General features: G+C 44.2%; 1 protein-coding gene across 21 annotated transcripts in view; it reads right to left on the bottom strand.

The window, feature by feature from the left end:
• Window positions 1-22,659, bottom strand: part of MICAL3 (microtubule associated monooxygenase, calponin and LIM domain containing 3) — a 1,349,174-nt gene that overhangs the window by 104,464 nt on the left and 1,222,051 nt on the right. For 16 of the 21 annotated variants that reach the window (XM_069228050.1, XM_069228034.1, XM_069228049.1 and 13 more), the window contains one exon: window positions 18,228-18,278. The exons of the other annotated variants lie outside the window; for them this stretch is intronic. In XM_069228050.1, coding sequence (XP_069084151.1) covers window positions 18,228-18,278 — 51 coding nt within the window. The remainder of the gene's footprint in view (window positions 1-18,227; window positions 18,279-22,659) is intronic. 21 annotated transcript variants of the gene reach the window in all.

Here is a 22,659-nt window from a genome sequence, read left to right as displayed (position 1 = left end):
TCCTAAAAATGGCATAGAAGGACCTTTTTTCCTAGTGGAATGAGCTTTAGGTGTTAATAAAAGTTGTTGTTTTGCCTTAATGTAACATGTTTGAATACATTTAACAATCCATCTAGCTAGCCCTTGTTTAGAGATAGAATAACCTTTATGTGGTTGTTGAAAGGCAACGAAAAGCTCTTTAGTTTTTCTAAACTATTTTGTTCTATCCACATAATACATTGGAGCTCTTTTAAGGTCAAGAGTGTGAAGGGCTCTTTTTGCAGCTGAATCTGGCTGTGGGAAGAAGACTGGCAATTCCACTGTTTGATTTAAGTGAAAAGGTGATACAACCATTGGCAAAAATTTTGGATTAGTTCTAAGTACAACTTTATACTTGTGTACTTGGAAGAAAGGTTCCTCGAGAGTGAATGCCTGTATTTCACTAACTCTTCTTAATGAAGTAATTGCTACTAAGAAAGCAACTTTCCAGAAATTGAATCTCACACAAATGCATGGATTCAAAAGGTGGGCCCATTAGTCTTGTGAGGACAATATTCAGATTCCAAGCAGGAACAGGTGGTGTTCTTGGTGGACGAATACATTTTAGTCCTTCCATGAAGGCTTTAATAACTGGCACTCTAAAGAGAGAGGTATGTTGTATAGTCTGCAAGTATGCTGATATGGCAGTAAGATGAATTTTAATAGATGAGAAAGCTAAATTTGACTGTTGTAAATGAAGCAGGTAGCATACAATATCTTGTAATGATTCTGTAAGTGGGACAGCATTTTTAGATTGACAGTAATAAACAAATCGTTTCCAATTGTTAGCATAGCACTGTTTAGTTGTAGGCTTGCGTGCTTGTTTGAGAACTTCCATACATTTTAATGGAAGTTGCAAGTATCCAAATTCTATGACTTCAGGAGCCAAATCGCTAAGTTGAGAGCGCTGGGATTGGGATGTCTGATTTGTCCTTTGTTTTGTGTTAACAAATCCGGTCTGTTTGGAAGTTTGCAGTGAGGTACTACTGACAGGTCTAGCAGTGTTGTGTACCAATGTTGTTGTGCCCACGTGGGGGCTATCAGTATCATGGTGAGAGAGGTTTGACACAGTTTGTTGACCAGAAATGGAAGTAGTGGAAGAGGGGGAAAACATGTAAGCAAATATCCCTGACCAGTTGATCCCTACAGCATTGCCCTTGGATAGAGGGTGTGGGTGTCTGGATGGGAAGTTTTGGCATTTTGCGTTTTCGCTTGTTGCAAAAAGGTCTATTTCTGGTGTCCCCCGCTTTTGAAAGTACTTTTGAAGTACCTGAGAGTGAATCTCCCATTCGTGTATCTGTTGGTGTGTTCTGCTTAGAAGATCCGCTAGCTGATAGTGTATTCCTGGAATGTATTCTGCTAGTAAGTGAATGTGATTGTGAATTGCCCATTTCCATATTGTTTGGGCTAGAAGGGACAGTTGAGATGAATGTGTCCCGTCTTGTTCCCTTTAGATAATACATGGTTCTCATATTGTCTGTTTTTACCAAGACAACCTTGTCTTTGAGAAGTGGTTGAAAAGCTTTTAGGGCAAGAAACACAGCTAATAATTCTAAACGGTGTATGTGATAATTTAACTGTTTTAAATCCCATTCCCCTTGTATGATAAGGTGGTTGAGATGAGCTCCCCAACTCACCATTGATCTGTTATTATGGTCTGAGGCACAGGGTCTTGAAATGACCGCCCCTTCATTAAACTGCTGAGATTCCACCATTGAAAGGGCTTGTGCATTTGTCGGTCTAACACTAGATCTTGCAATTGACCCTGTACTTGAGACCATTGTTGTGAGAGGCACTGTTGTAGGGGTCTCATGTTTAGACGTGCATTGGGCACTATTGCTATACATGATGCCATCATTCCCAATAACTTCATGATAAATCTAACTGTGTACGTTTGATTGAATTGTAATTGGGATATGGGAGTGTGGAATGCTTTAATTTGTTGTGAAATTGGGTAGGCTAACGCTGATGGAGTGTTCAGAATTGCTCCTAGATATGGATGAATTTGTGCTGGCTAAAGGTGAGATTTCTGGTAATTGATTGTGAACCGTAGCTTTTGTAGGGTATTTATTGCGTATTGTGTGCATTGTTGACAGGTTTGAATGGTGTTGTATTTTATGAGCCAGTCATCTAGATAAGGGAAGACATGTATGTACTGTCTTCTGAAGTACGCTACAGCCACTGCTAGACATTTTGTGAATACCCTTGGTGCTGTTGTTACTCCAAATGATAGCACTTTGCATTGATAGTGCTTACCTGCTATCACAAACCTTAAGTACTAGCGGTGTGCTGGATAGATAGGAATGTGGAAATAAGCATCTTTTAGATCTAATGATGTCATGTAGTCTTGTTTTTGTAACAAGGGAATTACATCTTGTTGAGTGACTATGTGGAAATGCTCTGAGAGAATGTACTGATTGAGAGGTCTACGATCGAGGATTAGTCTGAGAGTGCCATCCTTTTTGGGTATGAGGAAGTATGGAGAATATACTCCTGTCCCTTGTTGGTGGATGGGAACTACCTCTATTGCCCCTTTGAGTAGAAAAGATTCTACCTCTTGTTTTAACAGAACAATGTGCTCTGGAGAAAGCCTGTGTGAATGAGGGGAAATGTTTGGTGGGGTGGAGATGAGTTCTAGGCAATAACCATGGAAAAGGTGTTGTGTAAAGGGAACCCAAGTTCTTTTTTTTAACTTCTCAATGGTGGTACCACCCCCCCCCCCAGGTCCAAATAGCTGGGGTTTATTAAATAGCAGATTGAGGACCGTTTGTTGTATTTCAGGTTTAAAACCTGAAGACTGCAACCAAGCATGCCTTCTGCTCATGGCGCTAGTGTTTATTCCCCTAGCTGCAGTGTCAGGTGCCTCTAGTGTAGATCTGGGTGTTGGCAATAGCTTTTCCTTCTGCCACTACCTGCTGTGCTTTTTTCTGATATTCCATAGGGAAGTATTGAAGGAACTTCTGCATCTCATCCCAAAGTGCCCTATCGTACCTGGCTAAAAGAGCTTGGGAATTGGCCATTCTCCATTGATTTGCAGCTTGAATTGCCACCCTTTTGCCTGTTGCATCACACTTGCGGCTTTCCTTATCAGGGGGAGGAGCATCCCCCATGGACTGACTGACTGCTCTTTTTCTAGCTGCACTGCCCACGATGAAATCAGGTGGCAGTTGCTGTGATAGAAAGACTGGATCAGATGGTGCACCTATATATTTTTTGTCCTCCCTAGGTGTTAATACCCTTGCTTTTGCTGGCTGTTTAAAAATGTCATCAGCATGTTTTAACATATCTGGTTAACATTGGCAAACATTGGTACTGCTTATATGTAGAGCAAAGAGTAGTGAATAAGAAATCCTCCGCTTTGGGCTCAGAGTACATCTGGAGACGGCCTTTGGGGATATAGGTCTGGGTCATTTGATGGAATTGGGTCAGAATCGTACATATAACATGGGTCCATGTTATAAGTATTATCACCCATATAATTCCCATGTGATGAGACAGGAGATTGTGTGGAAAACTGTGTGGGTGATGGTGGTGGTGGAGATGAGGGAAGAAATGGCGAATGCGGTGGAGAAAGCTAATGCACAGTCTTTGGCTTCTCCTTATGTTTAAATATCTTTGCCGGTGAAGGGCCAGTTTCCAAAGTTTGTTGGAACCTTAGTTTCCTCTTTGTTACAGGAAGAGGAGAGGCAATCTTCCATGTATCCTTTTGGATCCGTATTCTCCTTTATGATCCATGACATCAAGAATTGGTCTAATGTCGGTTTCCTGTTATGGAGATGGAATTTGTTTGCTTCCCACCAATGAATGCTCAGAAAGCTTGGCCATGGAATGCTTTAAACAGGCCCAAAAAGGGGTTTGAGCCATAGATGAAAGTTTTTTCGGCTCCGAGGAGGTGCTCGGATGTTTCGGCTCTGATGTGGTATGTATCCGTCTCGGTTCTGAAGTGGAAGCCTCCATCTTTCGACTTCATGTTGAAACAGGTGTGGCAGTCTGTTCGGTGGAGTGAGTTTTGGCCTTTTTCGAAGCTGAACCAGAGGGTCGGTCGACGATATGTTGTTTTTGGGTCGGAACATGGCTGGCAAGCAGGGGTAGACCCAAAGCCTTTTGTGACTTTTTAATCTATTTGTGATGGGAAGGGGCTGGTGTACTCGCATACTGCGCCACAGGAATAATTTGGCTGTCCCCATTTGAGTCGTGGTCGGAGTAGGAGTCTGAGATGGGGACCACAGTCTGTGCCTGTTCCTACCCAAAGATGTCAAGTGTTTGTTCCACTGACTTCAAAGCCATCTCTAGCCGTCTTGCTCTTCGATCCCGTAAGATCTTTTTGGATCGGAAGGATTGACACGCCTCGCAGGTTCCTTCTCTGTGGTCCTGAGAGAGGCAGAGGTTGCACACCGAATGCTGGTCGGTGTAGTGGAACTTGGCGTGGCACCCAGGAGAGAATCAAAATGGAATCCGATCCATGAGCCTGTGCCGCAGTAGGCTCGAGAAGGGCATGGGCGCCCAAAAGGGCGTTTTATCAATCCCGAGGCTACCATCGGATCGAGTGCAGTCAGAAAAGCGCTTGAAAACGATACCAACGTTGAAGAAAAAAGAGAGAAGTTCAGATAGTACCGAACTGAAATCTACGAGAGCAAGAGGGAACACGTCCGAACCCGACGGCGGAAAGAAAACAATCTAACAAAGGACTTGATGCCCATGTGCACTATCACCGAGAGGAGTCGTCACTCGTTCTCGTGAATTGAAAAAGCTTCTTTGAAGAAAAAACTTGTAACACTCGAGCCCAACACTAGATGCCGATATATGCACAGCATGTGTATCTGCAGCTACACATGCCAACGAACGTAGGAAAAAGCTTAATCTAGAATGCTGCCCAAAATTGTTAATTTTGCAATGTAGGTTAATTGTATAAGATTTGCTTCTCTTTTCTGATCAGATCATTGTGCAGTTCAATAACAAGCTAAGGAGTCAAGAAGCTTTTTCCTGCTTTGATGAAAGTCTAATTGCAGCAATAAAGCACTGCAATGTGGCATCTTTTTAGTAACCTTCAGGTTTAGGTGAAGGAATGTCATGAAGCAAACCATTTTGTGGTTTCCAGAGCAGAAGAAATGCTATAAAAATGCAACGTTTCTCCAGCGTAGGTGGCTTTTTTTTGATTGACAAGTTTTAACATTCAATAGCCCCCTTGAAATGGGATTAGTTTAAGTTTGAGTACAAAGGAGAAACAGGCCATTTTAGATTCAGGAGTAAATGTGTTCACAAATATTTGTTACAGAAAACTCAAAAAAGATGTTGATTGTATAAAAAAAAAAAACCTGTGGAAATCGGTACCAAGGTCTCTAAGTATTGACAAAGGATCAGTCAAACATTTTTTAAAATGTTCAAATATCAGTATGGCAATTCACTGTTGGTGGAAGGAAAGGTTCTTTGTAGTACTACTGTGGTGGTCTGGCATATAGGTTCTCCTCCAGGGGATCTACATCCATAGTAGATAGCACTGAAAAAAACACTAATGGAGACATCAAACACTTAAAAAAACAAAACAGTAAAATGTACAAACCAAGCATGTTTGTTTAGAAAAGCCAATGTTGATAAAGATAAAATGCTGGTGTCCAATCAGTAGGCTACATTGACCATTTATTTTGATATGCAGCTTTTACTGATTTTAAGCCACAACTGGCAAATATATACACAAGAGACACACAATGATCATGATACAAATGAAGGAGCTGCGGCTGTGTAGACCATAAACCTTCAAACAGCACTGCATTATCATTATAGCCATTAACCAGTGTTCCACATACATTATAGTTGTTAATCCAATTTACCCAGCCACTTGCCCCAGACTCGTCCATGCTTACCTTGGAAAGGGGGTGTGGGGGCGACGGGGGTGTGGGGACACCCTCTGGCTTAGTAGAAAACGTGCTCCTGCGGTGCACACCAGTCTTCTCCTTGCGGCCATTCCCATGGGAGGGGAGGGGGGCAGGGGGAGAATGAGAGCAGGGGACATCCAATGTGCAGCTATATACGGCTTAGCAACCAGGAGGGCGGTGTCCAGGAACAATCTTTCAGCTCTTGTGTCCCCAGAGCCCTCAAGCACACCAAGCAATATTAGTTGGGGGAGAGAGGTACATCCCACCCCAGTACACTCATTAATTCATGGATCACCTTGGTCCAATAGGTTGTTACCACCGGGCATATACACATCATGTGGTAAAAGTATGCCTGGTCATTTCTACAGCGGGGGCAGGAGGGGTTGGGGCGAAGGCCCATCTTGTGCATCTGGGTCAGGGTAAGGTAAGCAGTGTACAAATGTACGAGATACTTACCTTCTGTAAGAAATATCTGGTAGAGATATTCTAGTTGCAGATTCCTTACCTTTTAATTTCCCCAGATGTCAGACTGGATCTGGAGATTTTTCTTCGAGCAGTACCTCTGCGCGCCGTCAGGTGGCGTTGGTCGACTCCGCCGGTGTCGTGCTTGCCGTGATGACGTTGCGGCCGTATGTAGGCGCCACCCCGGCACGCTGACGTCAGTTTCTTTTCACGACTTTCCACGCCATTAGCACACATGAAGAACACAGAATGGTGCTCCAAACTAGGTCCCTTAAGGAGAAGTTCCTGTTCCTAGAAATCAGTTCGCAGTGTGGGGAGGATGGGCGGGTCGGTAAGGAATCGGCAACTAGAATATGTCTCTACCAGGTATTTTGTTACCGAAGGTAAGTAACTTGTACATCTTATAGAGACTTCTAGTTGCAGATTCCTTACCTTTGAATAGATAGCCGAGCATTACCATCCCCGGAGGTGGGCTGCGAACCAAGATCACACCAAAAAGTCCACCAGGACCGAACAGCCAAAGTAGCTGTCCCTTCGTACCGGATTGTCTAGGCAGAAGTGTTTAGTAAAAGTGTGCAAAGATGCCCACGTTACTGCCCAACAAATATCCAGGACTGGAATGCCCCATGCTGGTGCTGTGGTAGCAGCAGTAGCTCTGGTGGAGTGAGCTCGCAAACCATAGAGCGGTTGCTTTTTAGCCAGAACGTAGCACATTTTGATGCATAAGAGTACCCATCATGAAATGGTCCTCTTCTGCAGCGCCTTCCCCTTCTCTGCACCCACAAAGAGTTGACCGTCCACCTGAAAGTCTTTGGTATGATCAGGATAGAACGCCAATGCTCTTTTTGGGTCCAGACGGTGGAGTTTCTCCTCTTCATGAGAGGGATGTGTGGGGGTGCATAAAAGGTAGGCAAGGTGATGGACTGTCCGACATGGAAGGGTGTCACTACCTTAGGTAGAAAAGAAGCCCTACTTTGTCATGATGTATGGCGAGAAAAGGTGGCTTGGATGACAGAGCCTGGAGTTCACTAACTGCGGGCAGAAGTGATGGCAACTAAAAAGACAGTCTTTATAGTTAAGAGCCTTAGAGGAAAGTTGTGAAGCGGTTCAAACGGGGTACACATAAGGCATGTTAAGACCAGGTTGAGATCCCATTGGGGCATGATGAATGGGATAGGAGGAAAGAGATGTGTGAGGCTTTTAAGAAACCTCCCAACTACGGGAGATTTAAATAAGGAAGGCTGATCTGGTAACCTCAAGAAAGCAGAGATAGCAGAGAGATGTCCCTTAAGCGTGCCCAAGGTGGAACCCTGCCGGGCAAGGGAAAGAATAAAGAGAAGAACTTGAAAAAGTGGAGCAGATAGAGGATCGACAGAATTGTCGATGCACCATGCCACAAATTTCTTCCAAAAACAGGAGTATACAGTTTAGGTTGAGGGACGCCTGGTTGCCAAGATAACGTCACAGACTTCGGGTGGCAAGTCAAAAGATGTCAACTGTCACCGCTCAATCTCTACGCATGAAGCCACAGAGTTGGTAGGTTCGACCCTCTCCTGCTGCTGTGACAGAAGATCCACCCGAAGGGGCAGTCTGATTGGGGGAACTATGGCCATGTTCAAAAGCTCGGGATAACAGACTCTTCGTGCCCAGTCCGGAGCCAACAGTATTACTTGGGCCCGGTCTTGCCTGATCTTCAGAACTCTGGGCAGAAGCGTTATAGGCAGACAGGAGGCCTGAATTCCACGAGCGACAAAAAGCGTTGTCGAGCGAGTGCCGCCACTCCAACGTGCAAAACAGCTCACATTCTGCGTTCTCTACGGAGGCGAACAAGTCTAATCAAGGCTCTCCCCACTGCAGGAAGAGACCTTGCGCCACCTCAGAATGGAGACGCCATTCGTGGTCGACGGCGCATCGTCAGCTGAGTTCATCTGCTCTGGCATTTAAAGAGCCTGCCAGGTGTTGAACCACCAGGGAAATGCCCTGATGTTCCAGCCAAGTCCAGAGGTGAAGGGCCTCTTGACAAAGGGTCCACGACCACAACCCTGTTTGTTGCAATACCACATGGCGGTGGTGTTGTCTCTGAACACCTGCACTGCTTTTCCCTTGAGAGAGGGAATAAATACTTTCAATGCTAGTCGAATTGCTCGGAACACCAGATGATTGATATGGAGCCCGGTTTCTGACGGAGACCAGATGCCTCTGATCTCTGCCTCTCCCATGTGGCCACCCCACCCCAGGAGTGACGCATATGTCACGACCGTAAGATCTGGTTGGGGAAATGAGAGGGATCTGCCCTTGACCCAATCCTTATTCGCTAACCACCACTGCAGGTCTTTCGCAGTCCCTTCCGAGATCTGGACCTTGTCGGAGAGATTCCCCTGATGCTGCGCCCACTGTAACTTCAGGTCCCACTGCAGAGCCCGCATATGCCATCGGGCATTTTGAACCAGCAGGATGCAGGAGGCCATGAGGCCCAGCAGCCTTAGAGTCATTCTCACCGAAATCCAGGACAGAGGCTGAAACATCGGTATCATAGTCAGAATATCCTGGACTCGCTTTTCGGGAGGATATGCCCGAAACTGCACTGTATCCAGAACAACTCCGATGAAAGGGAGTGTCTGAGAAGGAGTCAGGTGTGACTTCGGCACGTTGATAGTGAACCCCAGCGAATGCAAAAGGTTTGCCGTAGTCTTGAGGTGGGAGACAACTGTCTGGGGCAAGTTCGTCTTCAACAGCCAAGCGTCGAGGTAGGGAAGACTGGGACCCCTAACCTGCGCAGATGAGCTGCCACCACTACCATCACTTTCGTGAACACCCGAGGGGCACTGGTAAGGCCAAAGGGGAGCACGGTAAACTGAAAGTGCTCGTGACCTACCACGAATCGTAGGTAACGTCTGTGGGCCGGCAAGACGGGAATGTGGAAGTATGCTTCTTGCAAGTCCAACGCTACCATCCAGTCTCCGGGATCCAGGGCAGATAGGACCTGAGCCAATGTCAACATTTTGAACTTCTCCTTTTTTAGGAAGAGATTGAGGGACCAAAGATCTAATATAGGCCGAAGACCTTTGCCCTTTTTAGGAACCAGAAAGTAGCGGGAATAGCAACCATGACCTACTTCTGGCAACTGAACCCTCTCTATAGTTCCTTTGGCCAAAAGTGCTTGGACTTCCTCGCAGATAAGTGCCATATGATCCTCCGATATCTTATTGTATGAAGGTGGCATGGCTGGAGGAGATGTATCGAAGGGGAGGGAGTAGCCCCTTTGGACAATTTGGAGGACCCACCTGTCCGAGGTAATGGATCGCCATTGGGGCAGGTGATGGCGTATTCTGCCACCCACTGGCTCCTGATGTACCCGTGGACAAGGAAGGCTTGGAGGCTGAAAAGGGGGCAGGATGGACTGGGCGACCCACTGGCTCCCTGATCCCCAGGGGCATGGGATCCCGCATCCACGCAGGGGCTGTACAGCATGCACGGGTCGGTGGCCAGGGGGGAAGGATACAGTTGGGTGCCCCTTCCGTAGCCACAAAAGGGGCAAAAGGCAGACTGCTAAGGTCTAGGTGCTGGTGTGAGGCCAAGGGACCGGGCCGTGGCTTGGGAATGCTTAAAGCGCTTGAGCGCCGAGTCCGAGTTGTCTCCGAAGAGATGTGTGCCATCAAAGGGCATGTCCATCAAAGATTGCTGGACATTCCCTGAAAAGCCAGATGAGTTCTTAGCCAGGCGTGGCGTCTCAATGCCACCGTCGATGCAACCGATCTGCCCAGAGAGCCGGTCGCATCCAGTCCACAACGAATCATGAACTTCGCTGCATCCCTTCCATCTGTTACGGCTTGGGAAAGGACAGTCCGGGCCTCCTCCGGAACTGCGGGCAGCACTTGTGCGACCATATCCCAGAGAGTACGGGAATAGCGGGCCAAAAGGCATGCGGTGTTCACGGACCGCAGCACTAGACTGTTGGAAGAAAACAACTTCCTCCCCAAATTATCCAGTCTTTTTGATTCCCTATCCGGGGGTGCAGCAGGGAATTTGCCATAGGAAGAAGTAGCTTGGATTACAAGGCTCTCAGACGTGGGGTGTTGAATGAGGTATTTTAGGTCTGACGGAGCAGGACGATGGCGGCAGGCAATCGTCCTATTCACAGGAGCCCCTGTACCAAATACTCAAAAGGACGTTTGTCAGTGCTTCATTAAAGGGTAGAAGGGGCTTGGAAGAGGAAGACCCCAGCTGAAGCACATCGGTTAGGATGTTAGGCCTAACCTCCACAGAATGTAGTTCGAGGTCCAGGACCTCAGCCGCCCTTCTCACCACCATGGAATAAGAAGCACTCTCCTCCGTAGCCACGCTAGGAGGAGAGAGCATATCAGTGTCGAGGGAGGTGTTGAGACCACTGGCATCACCCAAATCCTGCACCCAGTCCATTTGGGGGTCTAGCTGGTATTCTAAAGAGTCCAGCGTCCCCTCCATACTCTCCCCATATTCATACCCACAAGAATAAGGGCCTGGATCAACCCTGGGCCCAGGAGAGCAGAATCTGCGTCGATCGACGATGTTCCGGCTCCGGGTCGTCGGGTATGAGGATGGGATCGACGTTGATTCGACATCAGTAGTGTTGGCATCTGACCTGACGCCGGGGAAGGTCGCCGTGGCACGACTGGCATCGGGATGGATCTGTGATTGGATCCGGAGGGGCCCTCCGGAGCCGTGGCCTAAGGCTTTGAAACCAAGGGAACCCCAACCGACTCACCTATGCCCGAAGGGACTGCCCAAAAATGAGGTGCATGGCCTCATAAAATTCCTTTAGTTGGGCAGGGGTGGCTCCGGCTCCCAGGAAGTCGGAGAAGCACGGATGAAAGCTCCGTTGACTGAGGCCTAGAGCGTCTACGCTCTTCCTGCGTCGTATCATCTAATCGATGGCGCAAAGTCGAAGAACGCTTGTCCTTCTTCAACAACTTCTTTTTGAGACCCGAATGTCCTGATGACTTCGAGAACGAGGAGTGGTGGTGACTCCCTGCCCGGTCATGTGCTTTAGCGACCGCTCCCTCAAATCTTTTGGGTTCATGGCCCGACACTTGGAGCACAACTTCGGGTCGTGATCGCGCTCTAGGCACCAAAGACACTCGAGGTGCAGATCCGTCACCGACATGTTTCAGTGACAGGAGTCACAGGGCTTGAATCCGGTCTTGCAGGATATCCATTGACGCATCCACAAACTCGTCAAAAACTTCAAAAAAAAAGTGTCAACGTAGTAAAAAAATGACTAAGGTAGCTCTCTCCAGCGCGTAAAGAAAAGAACTGACGTCAGCGCACCGGGGTGGCACCTGTATATTGCCGCAACATCGTCACGGCGAGCGCAACGGCAACGACGCCCGCGGAGTTGACCTATGCCACCTGACGGCGCACAGAGGAACTGCTTGAGGTAAAATCTCCGGATCCAGTCTGACGTCGGGGGAAATTCAAAGGTAAGGAATCTGCATCTAGAAGCCTCATCCAAACAATATGATTGAACTAACTACAGTCGTGAAGAGATAGTAAGTTCTCGGGGGCCATCAATGCATCTCGCCAATCCTCTTCGTCTATGGGGCCCAACCAACTTTCCCATCAGATTTTAAGATGGTCCAGTGTACCTGGCAAATGAATTCTTAATGTGCAGTAAATCTGAGCAATTCCACCGCAATCAAGCTCTCAGATCAGGAGTTTAGCCTCCAAGGGACTCTTCTGTGTTAGTGTTTTGGGTAACTGGACAAGAGGATGAATAGCATGTCACAATTGGTGGTATTTTTAGAATTGGGTATGTGTGAAAGCGCAAGTGTCCTGAAGGTCTTGAAAGGAACAAATATGCGTTCCAGCTCAAACATTCCCCAACTGTGTAATGCTGATAAGGTTCCAGGGCCCTGAACCCCTGGAGTGTTGTTACATCATTTAGCCAGGCACCTTACCAAAGAGGGGTCTGTTGTGTGAGTCTGGCCTCCCACCGCACTTGTCGGAGTGCAGCTCTCCAAGCAAGAACCACCATCCTGGTTACCTGAGGCATAGACTTGGAGACCCATAAAGCATGGCCTGTAGACGAGACAAACCTATCAGGGTAAATTCCAGTCAGTAGGATCAGTAGCTACCGTCCATTAAACCACTCGTTAATGACGAGGAGGTGGGAGGCCACATAGTATAACTAGAGGTTAGCCATTCCCTGGCCCCCAACATACGGACCTCGCTGGCAGTGCGCAATTGCGAGGATGGGATCCATGTCATAAAAATGTCCTTGCCGTTCCATCCAGGTCGCAAAACTATGCCCAAGGCAGGTGTAGTGGTAGATTTTGGGAGACGTATAAAAATCGTGGGAGGAGAATCATCTTATAAAGGGCAATGCGCTGCATCACTTGACCACATTTTGTTCATATGCTGGACAAAGTCAATTGTACATAAATGTCATTAGCTAAAGAAAAATGACAAACACGTTTCCTCAAACGTTTTTTAAGGAAAAGTTAAATAAGGGAAATGTAGAAAGACAGGCTGCAGCACCATGGAGGTTGGAAAGCTTATTACTCGTTTAAGTAAATGCACTCTACCAATATCCCATGATGTTCTATCATTGGCAGTTGTTCCAGTTGTTTTTTTCCTGCTTCTGACTACTGGATCCTGTGACGCTGAGTATCTGACTATTTCACTCTGAATACCATTCCAAATTTTATAAAATACACTTCACAGTGACATATTTTATAAGAAAGTGTCTTTTCCTCCGTTTCTTGACAGAAGGCGATTTGATCTTTCACAGAAAATGCCATCATGTTTTGTGAGATGTACTGTACATGGTAGGGAAAAAATAGATGATACTCATTTTCTGCACTGTCTACAAAAGCGTCTTTTCGCTGAAAAATGTGAGCACTGCTGAATGTCCAAAAGAACATTTAAGCAGAGACATAAAATGTGCTATAGGACAGCGCAGACACACTGAATCAACTTCAAAGAGGTCAGAATGGAAAATGGGCTGGTTTTATCGCCATTCACTCACAATAGACTTTCAAGAGTGAGATCTCAATATGTATGACAATACTTCCAAATCAACATCAAGATCAAGGTCGAGGAGATGTCCTAATAGCCTGAGCTGCCAACTTTGGAACTGGGAATCCAGGTTTGAGTCCCAGTGTCAGCTCAATAGCCTGTGATTCTGCACAAATTATCTAATTTCCCAATGCAAAAAAAAAAACTAAATTGCTGCCCTTTTAATGTAAACTAGTGTCCATGCACACCACTCTGAATGAGTTTAGGCCAGGCCAAGTTTGTTTGGTATAAATGGAGGGGAAATCACTGAAATTACGAACGGGTACTCTGGTAACGTTTGGTTATGGAAAGCAGGTACACAACTGAAATACAGAGATTAAAGAGATGAGGATATCTGATGTCAAAACCCACCTTGACATTGAAGTATTATTCGGCAAAAGGTCCACCCTTCAGCAGCTCTTGGCAGCTAGCTTCAGAAGGGTCTGTAAAGTGAAGAAGAGAGCAAGCCCTGACATTTCTTATTTGGAGTACTCTGGAATGTACTCACCAAACCGCGTAATGACTGTAGTAACTTTCTTCAATACCTTCAACCTCCTGGAGATCTACATCTCCAAGATGTCTCTTTCCACAGTCTCTTGCTGGTCCAAATCCTTCAACACTGCTGTGTGCACCATAATGTCTAGCTCAATTTGGCTACAGCCTCTGTGGACACCATAGATGCATATCTCAGCACTGAGCTCTCCTATTAGTCGACATCAAAAGAGCAGACAACATCCTCTGCGTCAGATATATTCAAATGGGGGTTTCATACATTTTGAAGGACCCATACGGCTGAACAACTTGTTTTTCTACATCTATCTGAGCGCTCCAAAGGTATCCTCTAATTATGAAGGCATCACCACCTTTCAGAGTGTCACCAAAGGATCATGTAAACACCTTCAATGACGTACTAGTTGCAGGGGCAGTAATACTCAATAACCCAGTGTCTGTCACTCTAACATCCAACATCTGTCATTTTCAAGATAAGGCATCATCGATCCGCTTCTAGACCTCTCCTGTCTGTGATTTAATTTCTGCTGGAACAAACATATCCTTTCCTAGCCCCTGAAGCACCAAAGTCTGCTTTTGCTCCGCTTCAAAAGAAATATACTTTCAGAGAATGTTTGTAGCTCCTATGCACAAATCTGCAGCTAGTCTTGGTAAGCATCTTCTCCTAGGAAATATCATGTCATGCAGAAAGCATCTAAAGTTCCTCTGTAAAAGAAGGGCAAATGTCTGTATTCCGTGGGAAGAACTGTGACACAAGATCATCACAGTAATGAAGGCTATCACAGTTTTGCACGGCAAATACAACAGGTCCTTGTGGTACTAACTGCAATGTTTTACAGCTACTACTGTGAAGAAAGAATTCTAGGAGTCTCCAATTAAGCGATCTGCACAGCTACTGACTTTTCAGATACTGCAGCTCATGGATGCTGACAGTGTTTGGCCATGTGCCATGCTGGTTGGCTTTGCTTTAAGGATGGAAAACCTGAAGCACAGCAGATGATTCTCTACTTGACAATCTCTGTCAAGACACTGTTTGACTCACATTATGATGAAGAGATACATCTTATGAAGGCAGAGAAGACCTTTAAAGCATCAAGCTTGCCAAATAAATAATTAAAAAACCCTTCAGTAACCATCTTTGGCCACAGACAGGCCTGTCACAAAAGAACAACTCCCTTCTTCTCCCCTATCTGCACACCACCTCCATAGAGGGAAGGTTTAGAAAACATCTAAAGGAATGGCAAGAAATCCCAAAAGACAGATGGTTGCTGAGAACCATGGAAAACGGTTACTCAGATTCAAATAGTCTTCCTTGCCTTAACTTTAAAGAGATCCTCCCAATTCCACGAGGAACAGCTTCACAGAGAAGTCAGCTCCCTTTTGATCAGCAAGGCACAAATATATTCCTGCATGTTTCAGGATCAAAAGGGACTCAAACAAGAATTCAGAAGAGATTCACTCAGCAGAGCCTATCAAGAAAATTAACGTGGGTACTAAATAATGTGTCACAAGATATTTGAAGGGGGTTGTCTTCAAATAACCTCTTCACAGATTAAGGAAACAAGAAATGCCCAGACTATATATCCAGATAATACAAACCATGAAGTATGGGACTACCTTTTTTTTTATAAACCAGCTAGGCTAGCTTCTGTACGCATTTCAACTGATATCCTTGTTTCCATTGGTTATCATCAAATTTTCATGCTCCAAGACCTGGATACGCCTCGTAGCTTCATAGTGGCCACATCAATGGTGGTTTACTGATGGTCTTGATCTGTTGCAGTGACTACATACTGCAATGCAGTGCAGGTCGTATCTCCTTTGAAGTTAGGAGGCCATATGGTGCATTCCAAACGTCCCTCGTTTAACACAGCAGTTTGTTTCATCAACTCAAACAGCATGGACTTCCCCAAGATTGTACAGACATTCCGAAGGAATCCAAAAGTCCATTCACATGGTCTTAGTATGTATATAAATGGAAATACTCCATCTGATGCATTCAGAAAAGAACATCAACAGTGACTGGATGTTAAGAAGAGGCCATACTTCCTTATCTTTTTTACTTGGTTGCAACTTTTTTTTTTTATTAGGATACATCTTACTGCCTTTACTGTCTAGTGAAAATGGATTCACAAACTTTTTTTCAAAGTTGCGCTCATCTTACATTATCAATGGGGAATTAGAAGTTTTTCCAATCAATTAAGGAACCCTTTCTCAATGGAAGTTTAATATCAACCTCTCTAAGCGTATGTGTCCTCCTTTTGTAACTATCCATAAGTCATTCTTCAGCATTAACTTCAAAGGCCGATCCAGGCTCTTTGTTGCTATGTGCCATACAATGTGTGTTCCATAAGAATATAGTGGTTAAGAGGAAGTATCCAAGTGTTCTGCCCAAAGTAGTGTATCATTTATATCACAGTCAGTATACATGTCACTGCAAACATTTTTTTCCAAACTATTGCTCTCTAGAAGGGTGGGTTGTTCTCTACAGACAATGCTAAGAGAGCATTTAAGCTTCTTTTTAAACAGAACCAGAGATGTTAAGCAACCCGAACATCTATCTGTTAATTATGAGCCCATCCAAATGGGTTTGGCCACCACAAGACACAACATGTTGAGATGGGTAGTTTCTAGCATTCTGTTGTCTTACTTAAATCCTAACAAAACTCAGTCTGGTAGGTCTAGAACCCGTGCTACTAAGAGAAAAGCAGCGACAACCGAGTCATTAAGAAGCATTCCCACTTGGCAGCTATGAAAAGAAGCTGCCTGAAGATCTGCCCACACTTTTACGAGACAGTGTTGTCTTGAATCGTTTGCCACTGCTAACACTCAATTAAGTCATGCTTCCTAGAGAAACCTGTTTGAGTAGCATCTATACTTTGCTAGGTTCTTCAAACCGTCTTTTAAACAGATGGGTTTGCTGTTCTATTCAGTGCTTATGATTTTTAATTAAGATGCACTGGAGGGGCAGGAAAAGTTACTTATCTGTAATACTAATTCCCCTCCAAAGAAATCTTCATTGAAGTCAAACAACCTGCTCTCGTCTGGAGGGAGGAATGAGAACTTTAGTGCAATATAGGCAGGATCCTCTTAACACTCTGTTCAAAAGAAGAGAACCAACTGCCACTGACAGTGTGTTGGCACAATGGTAGAGTGTTGTTCTTTGAAGGACCTGTGCAGTTTTTCAACCTGTGCAGGCTAAAGCCCAGGTAGCCCTCTTTTCTCTCAATATTTAACTTTAAAAAAGATTTTGTGAAAGAGGTTTCCCTTTCATTTCTACAAAAACAGTGACATTTTAAAAGAACGATTGGCTTATTTTAAAATGAAAGGAATGTTGTCAATGCAGCCTGAAGATGGACTACTAAAATTAAATATATTTTTTAATTGGCTTTCTAACGACTAGTGTTGATATGTGTGATTCATAAACGTGTTCAGGGACACATCATATGAAACTAGGAATACAGGTTATGTACATCTTCCATCCAAAGGTACTAATGCAGGGTTTTTCTGTAGGACCCCTTAATTACCATTACAATCATTCACAAAGTAAGGTCTCAGAAGATTTTCTGAGGGATCTATTAAACATCCACATCATAGTTATGTCCAACATCCACATTCTAAGGATTCAGCTTCTCCCTGTTCTAAGTGATCTTTAAGATTTGTGTGAGTTATCTACTGGAGCAATCAGAAAAGGAACAACTGGCAATTTCGCAATTTTTTTTTTAAATAGAAAGGATTTAACTTTCCAAATAGTGCTTAACATGCTTTGATACTGCTTCCTCAAACCATTTCTTAGTTGCTCATCTGTTTCTTTCCATTACCTATTGTGCCTTAAGTGTTTTACGTCCCATGCTGTGATGTTGTAGAGGATGATTAATATGTTTCTGTATTTAATGGGTTAGCTCTAAGTATTCCAAATAGGCACGTTCTTTCGACATGACCCTATGCTTGCCATTTAATGCTGTTAGAATGAATTTCAAGGGTGTCTCACATATCAATTTCTTTGGAACACCACCAAGTACAATCATTACCATTCCTGACAGACCTTTAAGGGTTCATGTGGTGTTTCAAAGGCTCTCTGAGATTCTACCAGGTAGTGTCACTGGTGCCAGTCTGTTACCTTTTCTAGGGACCGTGGATCAATAGCACTGTATGGTCTCAGAACAGCCACATTGTTGGTATGCCAAGCTACTTATGCTTTACTATTTGTTCCATTACAGTTTCTTTTTGTTGTAAGCATGATAGGGTGTGGCACAGGAGAGGTAGGATGTTGAAGGAAGGGGAGAGCAGAAGGTTAGTAGCAGTGGGAAAAGCATCTGCCATACGTACCACCCAGGTGCACGTCGATCAGGTCACTGTAATAAGACTCTCCCCAATAGTCTACAATAAGGAATTGTTAAAGAGAGTTATTGCATCACTCACCCCCCACTCAAGAAGAAACAACACAGTAAAAGTGAGAAGCAGCAAGAAATCAAGCAAAGCAATGTATATCTGGATATACACATGCAGACAGAGGAAGGCTCTGGAAATCCAGGCACTGGGGGGTAAGAGAGGCTTAGATGCAATCATAGACAATGCACTCAAGGGGTCTGGTGAGGCCACTGGTCCAGAACCCAAATGTTTTCTGCTTATCCTAAATTTCTTCTTTTTTTGTTAATTTTGCTCTCAGTTGCAAAATCGATGGTGTAATATTAAAGTGTACCATATATTGATTTTAAATCATCCACAGGTTTGGTAGGTGAGTCTCTTGACAAAATGTTTTACATTTCACAATCATAACCAAGTGCTTTCAAACAGGTAGGTGTGGTCTTGGTAATGGCCTGAAAAAGCTCCCATGATAAAACACAGAATGAATATGCGGGATCGAAGGTACAGTTCTGTTGTAGGATGTATTAATTGGGAAGAAAATATATGGCCTAAAGATGAAGTAAAATGTGTGTGTCCTGCTAAAGCAAAACGGTCTAAAGTTCCTAATTCTAAACTATGATTACTGCAATGGAAAGCTCTACTGCGGAAGGCCAAAATGTAAGACATTCCTGTAGCCTAAGTATAGCATAGCTGCCTAAGGTCTCAGAAAACCTATAAAATCAGTGTAATGTGCTGATTCTGATTTGGATGTCTAATTCCAGAATACGTAAAGATCATGTTCATAGAGAGCCAGTTCTGCTGAAATGTGAACTTACCTGAATTGCTGATTCAGTAAATGGGTATTCTGCAAGACTTGCGCTGAATGACGAATGACTACACTTTCAGAGGAGTATCCCTTCAAAACTTGAGAAATTCAATATGGATCCCAAAATGAATGGGTGAAAGTGGTATAATCTATTGTATAGCTCTTTCTTCATAACAGAGTTGCTAAGATTAAGTTTGAGTCAAACCCCAACACTATAACATAAAGCTTACCAAACTCAAACAAAATAGAAGGCCTGATAGGGCCAGTGCACCTCCTTGTCCAAAAAGTTGCCTTACACCCAACATGTTAATGTCAAATATAGGTACACGTGGCAATTCAACTTAACATCTGTGGGATCATATATACTGGGAAGATGAGTAGCTGTCCAAATCCAGACTGTAGGTTTAGTCTTGGCAGAGGAACACCTTGACTATGTAGCATGAGCAAGTATATGTGTGAACCCTAAAGGTTGACATAACTTTTGTGAACCTGAGTCATGTAAAATGACTCACTGGCATTTAGAGACACCAACCTCTTCTCCATTTTCTGCACTAGCCTAATTTTTGTTATACCATCTGTACTATTCTATTTATATACTTGACACATCTAATTAATGTATTTACTCAGTACAAACTACTTTTTGTGCTGCAGGTTAATAACATTTTGTCTTCCCCAAACCCCAGAACATTGTGCAAATTTAAATGTGTTTAGGGCCAACATGGTGATTTCCTACGTCTGGTGTAAGTAGCTACCTGCTACTATCTTGCCCTATAATGTCCCCTGATATTAACATTAAGTTTCTGATACCTACCGAATGAATGATGCACATGAAAAATTGGGGAAGCAGCCACATCCATCACAATTATTATTGAAGATAAGAGCTCTGAGCTATCTGTCTCACATCAGGATCAAATACATGGCTTTTAAATAGATCTATTGTAGTGTCAGTGCAATTTGCAGCACCAAAAGCATAATCTACAGAAAAATCAGTGTCAACGCCATCAGCACTATATAACATGAACAAATTCAGTGACAGCATCAGAGGAGACTGGGGAAACATAAGCAACAGCTACCGCAGCAGATGTACTACTTGTGGCCAAAACAGCAGCACACAACAACTGCAGCAAGACATATGCACAGAAAATAGGGTCTGAGCCAACGTCGGGGAGCAGTAGCATCATAAGTCATTTTGTTGACACATTTATCTTTCGTCAACTGATTCAGCAAAGTTTCTATGATCATAATAATCAGAACTTTGCACAGAAAAATCACAACTGTTTCAGCACAATCTATGTCAGATTTATAAAAATTCGACTGCCAGTGAATCCTCTCCAGCAACTTATTACTCCGGTTAAACTGTAATAAGATAAACCTACAGATGCCACTGCTTCTCCTTCAGCCCTTTGTGCATAAGCAGATAGTAACCCAAGTTTAGGGAATGTCAACTCAGACGCGAATTCATAACATTTACCAGAGAAAAATGATTAACATGGCCACTTTGTCTAAATTCAAGTCTAAATTGTTTCTGGTTTTTCCTGGGATGGACTAGTATTGTTTTTTGAAGAGCATAAGGAACCTCCAGTTCTACTTAGGTATTGTTCCTCAGACTCTCAGCATTAAGTGAGGGTATATTAAGGGTATATTAAGCAAATTAAAGACTATGGCCCTCATTATGAGTCTGGCGGTCTCAAGACTGCCACACTCGCGTTTGCGGTCGGATTGCCGCAGACAGGGCGGTCTGACCACCCTGATATGACCGCGGCGGAGCCTCCACGGTCCGACCGCTGACATCGCCAGGCTGCCGCCAGCCTGCAACCTGGCGGTCCCAGCGGTTGTAATCCACCAGCCTTTCCATGGCGGTTTACACTGCCATGGATAGACTGGCAGAATGGAGGCATTTGAGGGGCCCTGGGGTCCCCTGCACTTGGCATGGGCAGTGCAGGTGCCCCCATGCACAGACCCGTCGTGAATTCCACTGCCTGAATTACGGGCGATGGAATGCGCAACGGGTGCTGCTGCACCCGTCGCACTGCCACATTACAGCCGGCTTGATTATGAGCGGGCTGCGATGTTACAGCCCTGTTTCCCGCTGGTCCAGCGGGAAACTCAAAATAGGGCGGCAGGGTGTAGCCCGCAATGGCGGTCTAGTGGCATTATGAAACTCATAACGAGGCACTATGAAAACAAAACACAGACAAGGATAGCTACTCCAAAAACATCGTGAAAACCTGCGCTCAAGCTCGTGAGCGGCAAAGAGAGCAAGAGTGGGAGGAGGAAAGCTGGACATCACTGTTACTGTGTTATGAGACCATCATAACATTCAATAACTGCTAGGATATTTTTCCTGGTCCAATGAAGACCCATAATACATTTCATAATAACATTTCCAATTAAAATAGGATTATAAAATAGAGAAGAAATGGTTTCTATGTGAAATCCTAGTCCTGTTTCAGGGGAATCTCCATTGAAACCATAAGTACTGAATAGGTCCTGCCCATGTGGGGGGATACTGCAACACCTGTTCCAAATGTACATTTCTGTGTTAAATCTTTGTCTTCCTACAGGAAGGACAGGAATTTTATACATCATTAAGATAGTTTGGCAGCCAATAAAGCACTCTATATCGCCATTTGTGTTAATTTGTTTAAAAAACCCCAAAACATAAAAATATACTTAGAAACAGCACAGCCACTAGAAAACTTCCAAGACCTCAAGGTCCCCATCACACACACAGACAGCAGTTACCTCAGTTATTTTTTACGCTATGAGCAAGGGATAGTTACATGCAGCCCTTCCACAACAAATTTTCGGTAAGAGAGAAGAAGGATTAAAGGTAAGAAACCACTCCTCCTTCAGGGGATCTCCACTGATAATCATATGGAATGAACAGACTAGACAGCCCATACCTAAAACACAGCTGAAGGAAAAAAAACAAAGTAATGAAAGCTGTGGGAAAAGAGATCTCAAGAATTCCTACCCCATTGAGGCACATGTTCTTGAATCAGAATTGAGACAATAGTGTCTCATTAGGGTGTCAATAGACCTCCAGGTGGATGACTGCAAATCTCAGAATCTGGGAAGTGCCTCAGTAAAGCAGCTGTAGCTGCTTTGCTTCTGATAGATTGGGCTTTTAGTTTTCCAGTTAAAGTTTTATTTGCTTTTTGGTAGCAAAGCAGAACTTAAGAAATAATCAAACTGGACAATGTTTATTTGGACATGACCAGACCTGTACACAATGGACCATAATTAAAAAACAAATGTTTGGATTTTATGATGTCCTTATTTTTTTCTAGATTGAATTTTAGGACTCTTCTGGTGCCGAGTTTATGGAGGGACCTTTCTGGCAGAGAAGAGGGGTTCAGAAGGAATGCTGGTAAGGCAATGGTTTGTTTTACATTAAAGTCCGAAACTACTTTAAATCCGAATTTTGCTATGCTAATCCCTTATATGGTTAATGAGAGCATAAAGTCTGAAACTCGCTGACCCTGAATGCGGATGTTACTGCCACAAGGCAGGATGCTTTTTTTGTGAAGTGTTATAAGGAAGCATTATGAATTTGTTCTATTGATGTCCTGAGTTGAGAAAGGA

This window comes from Pleurodeles waltl, chromosome 4_1 (assembly GCF_031143425.1).
Source record: "Pleurodeles waltl isolate 20211129_DDA chromosome 4_1, aPleWal1.hap1.20221129, whole genome shotgun sequence".
Classification (NCBI taxonomy): domain Eukaryota; kingdom Metazoa; phylum Chordata; class Amphibia; order Caudata; family Salamandridae; genus Pleurodeles; species Pleurodeles waltl.
Note: the sequence above shows the minus strand (reverse complement) of the source record. Positions and strands in the feature narration are given on the sequence as shown.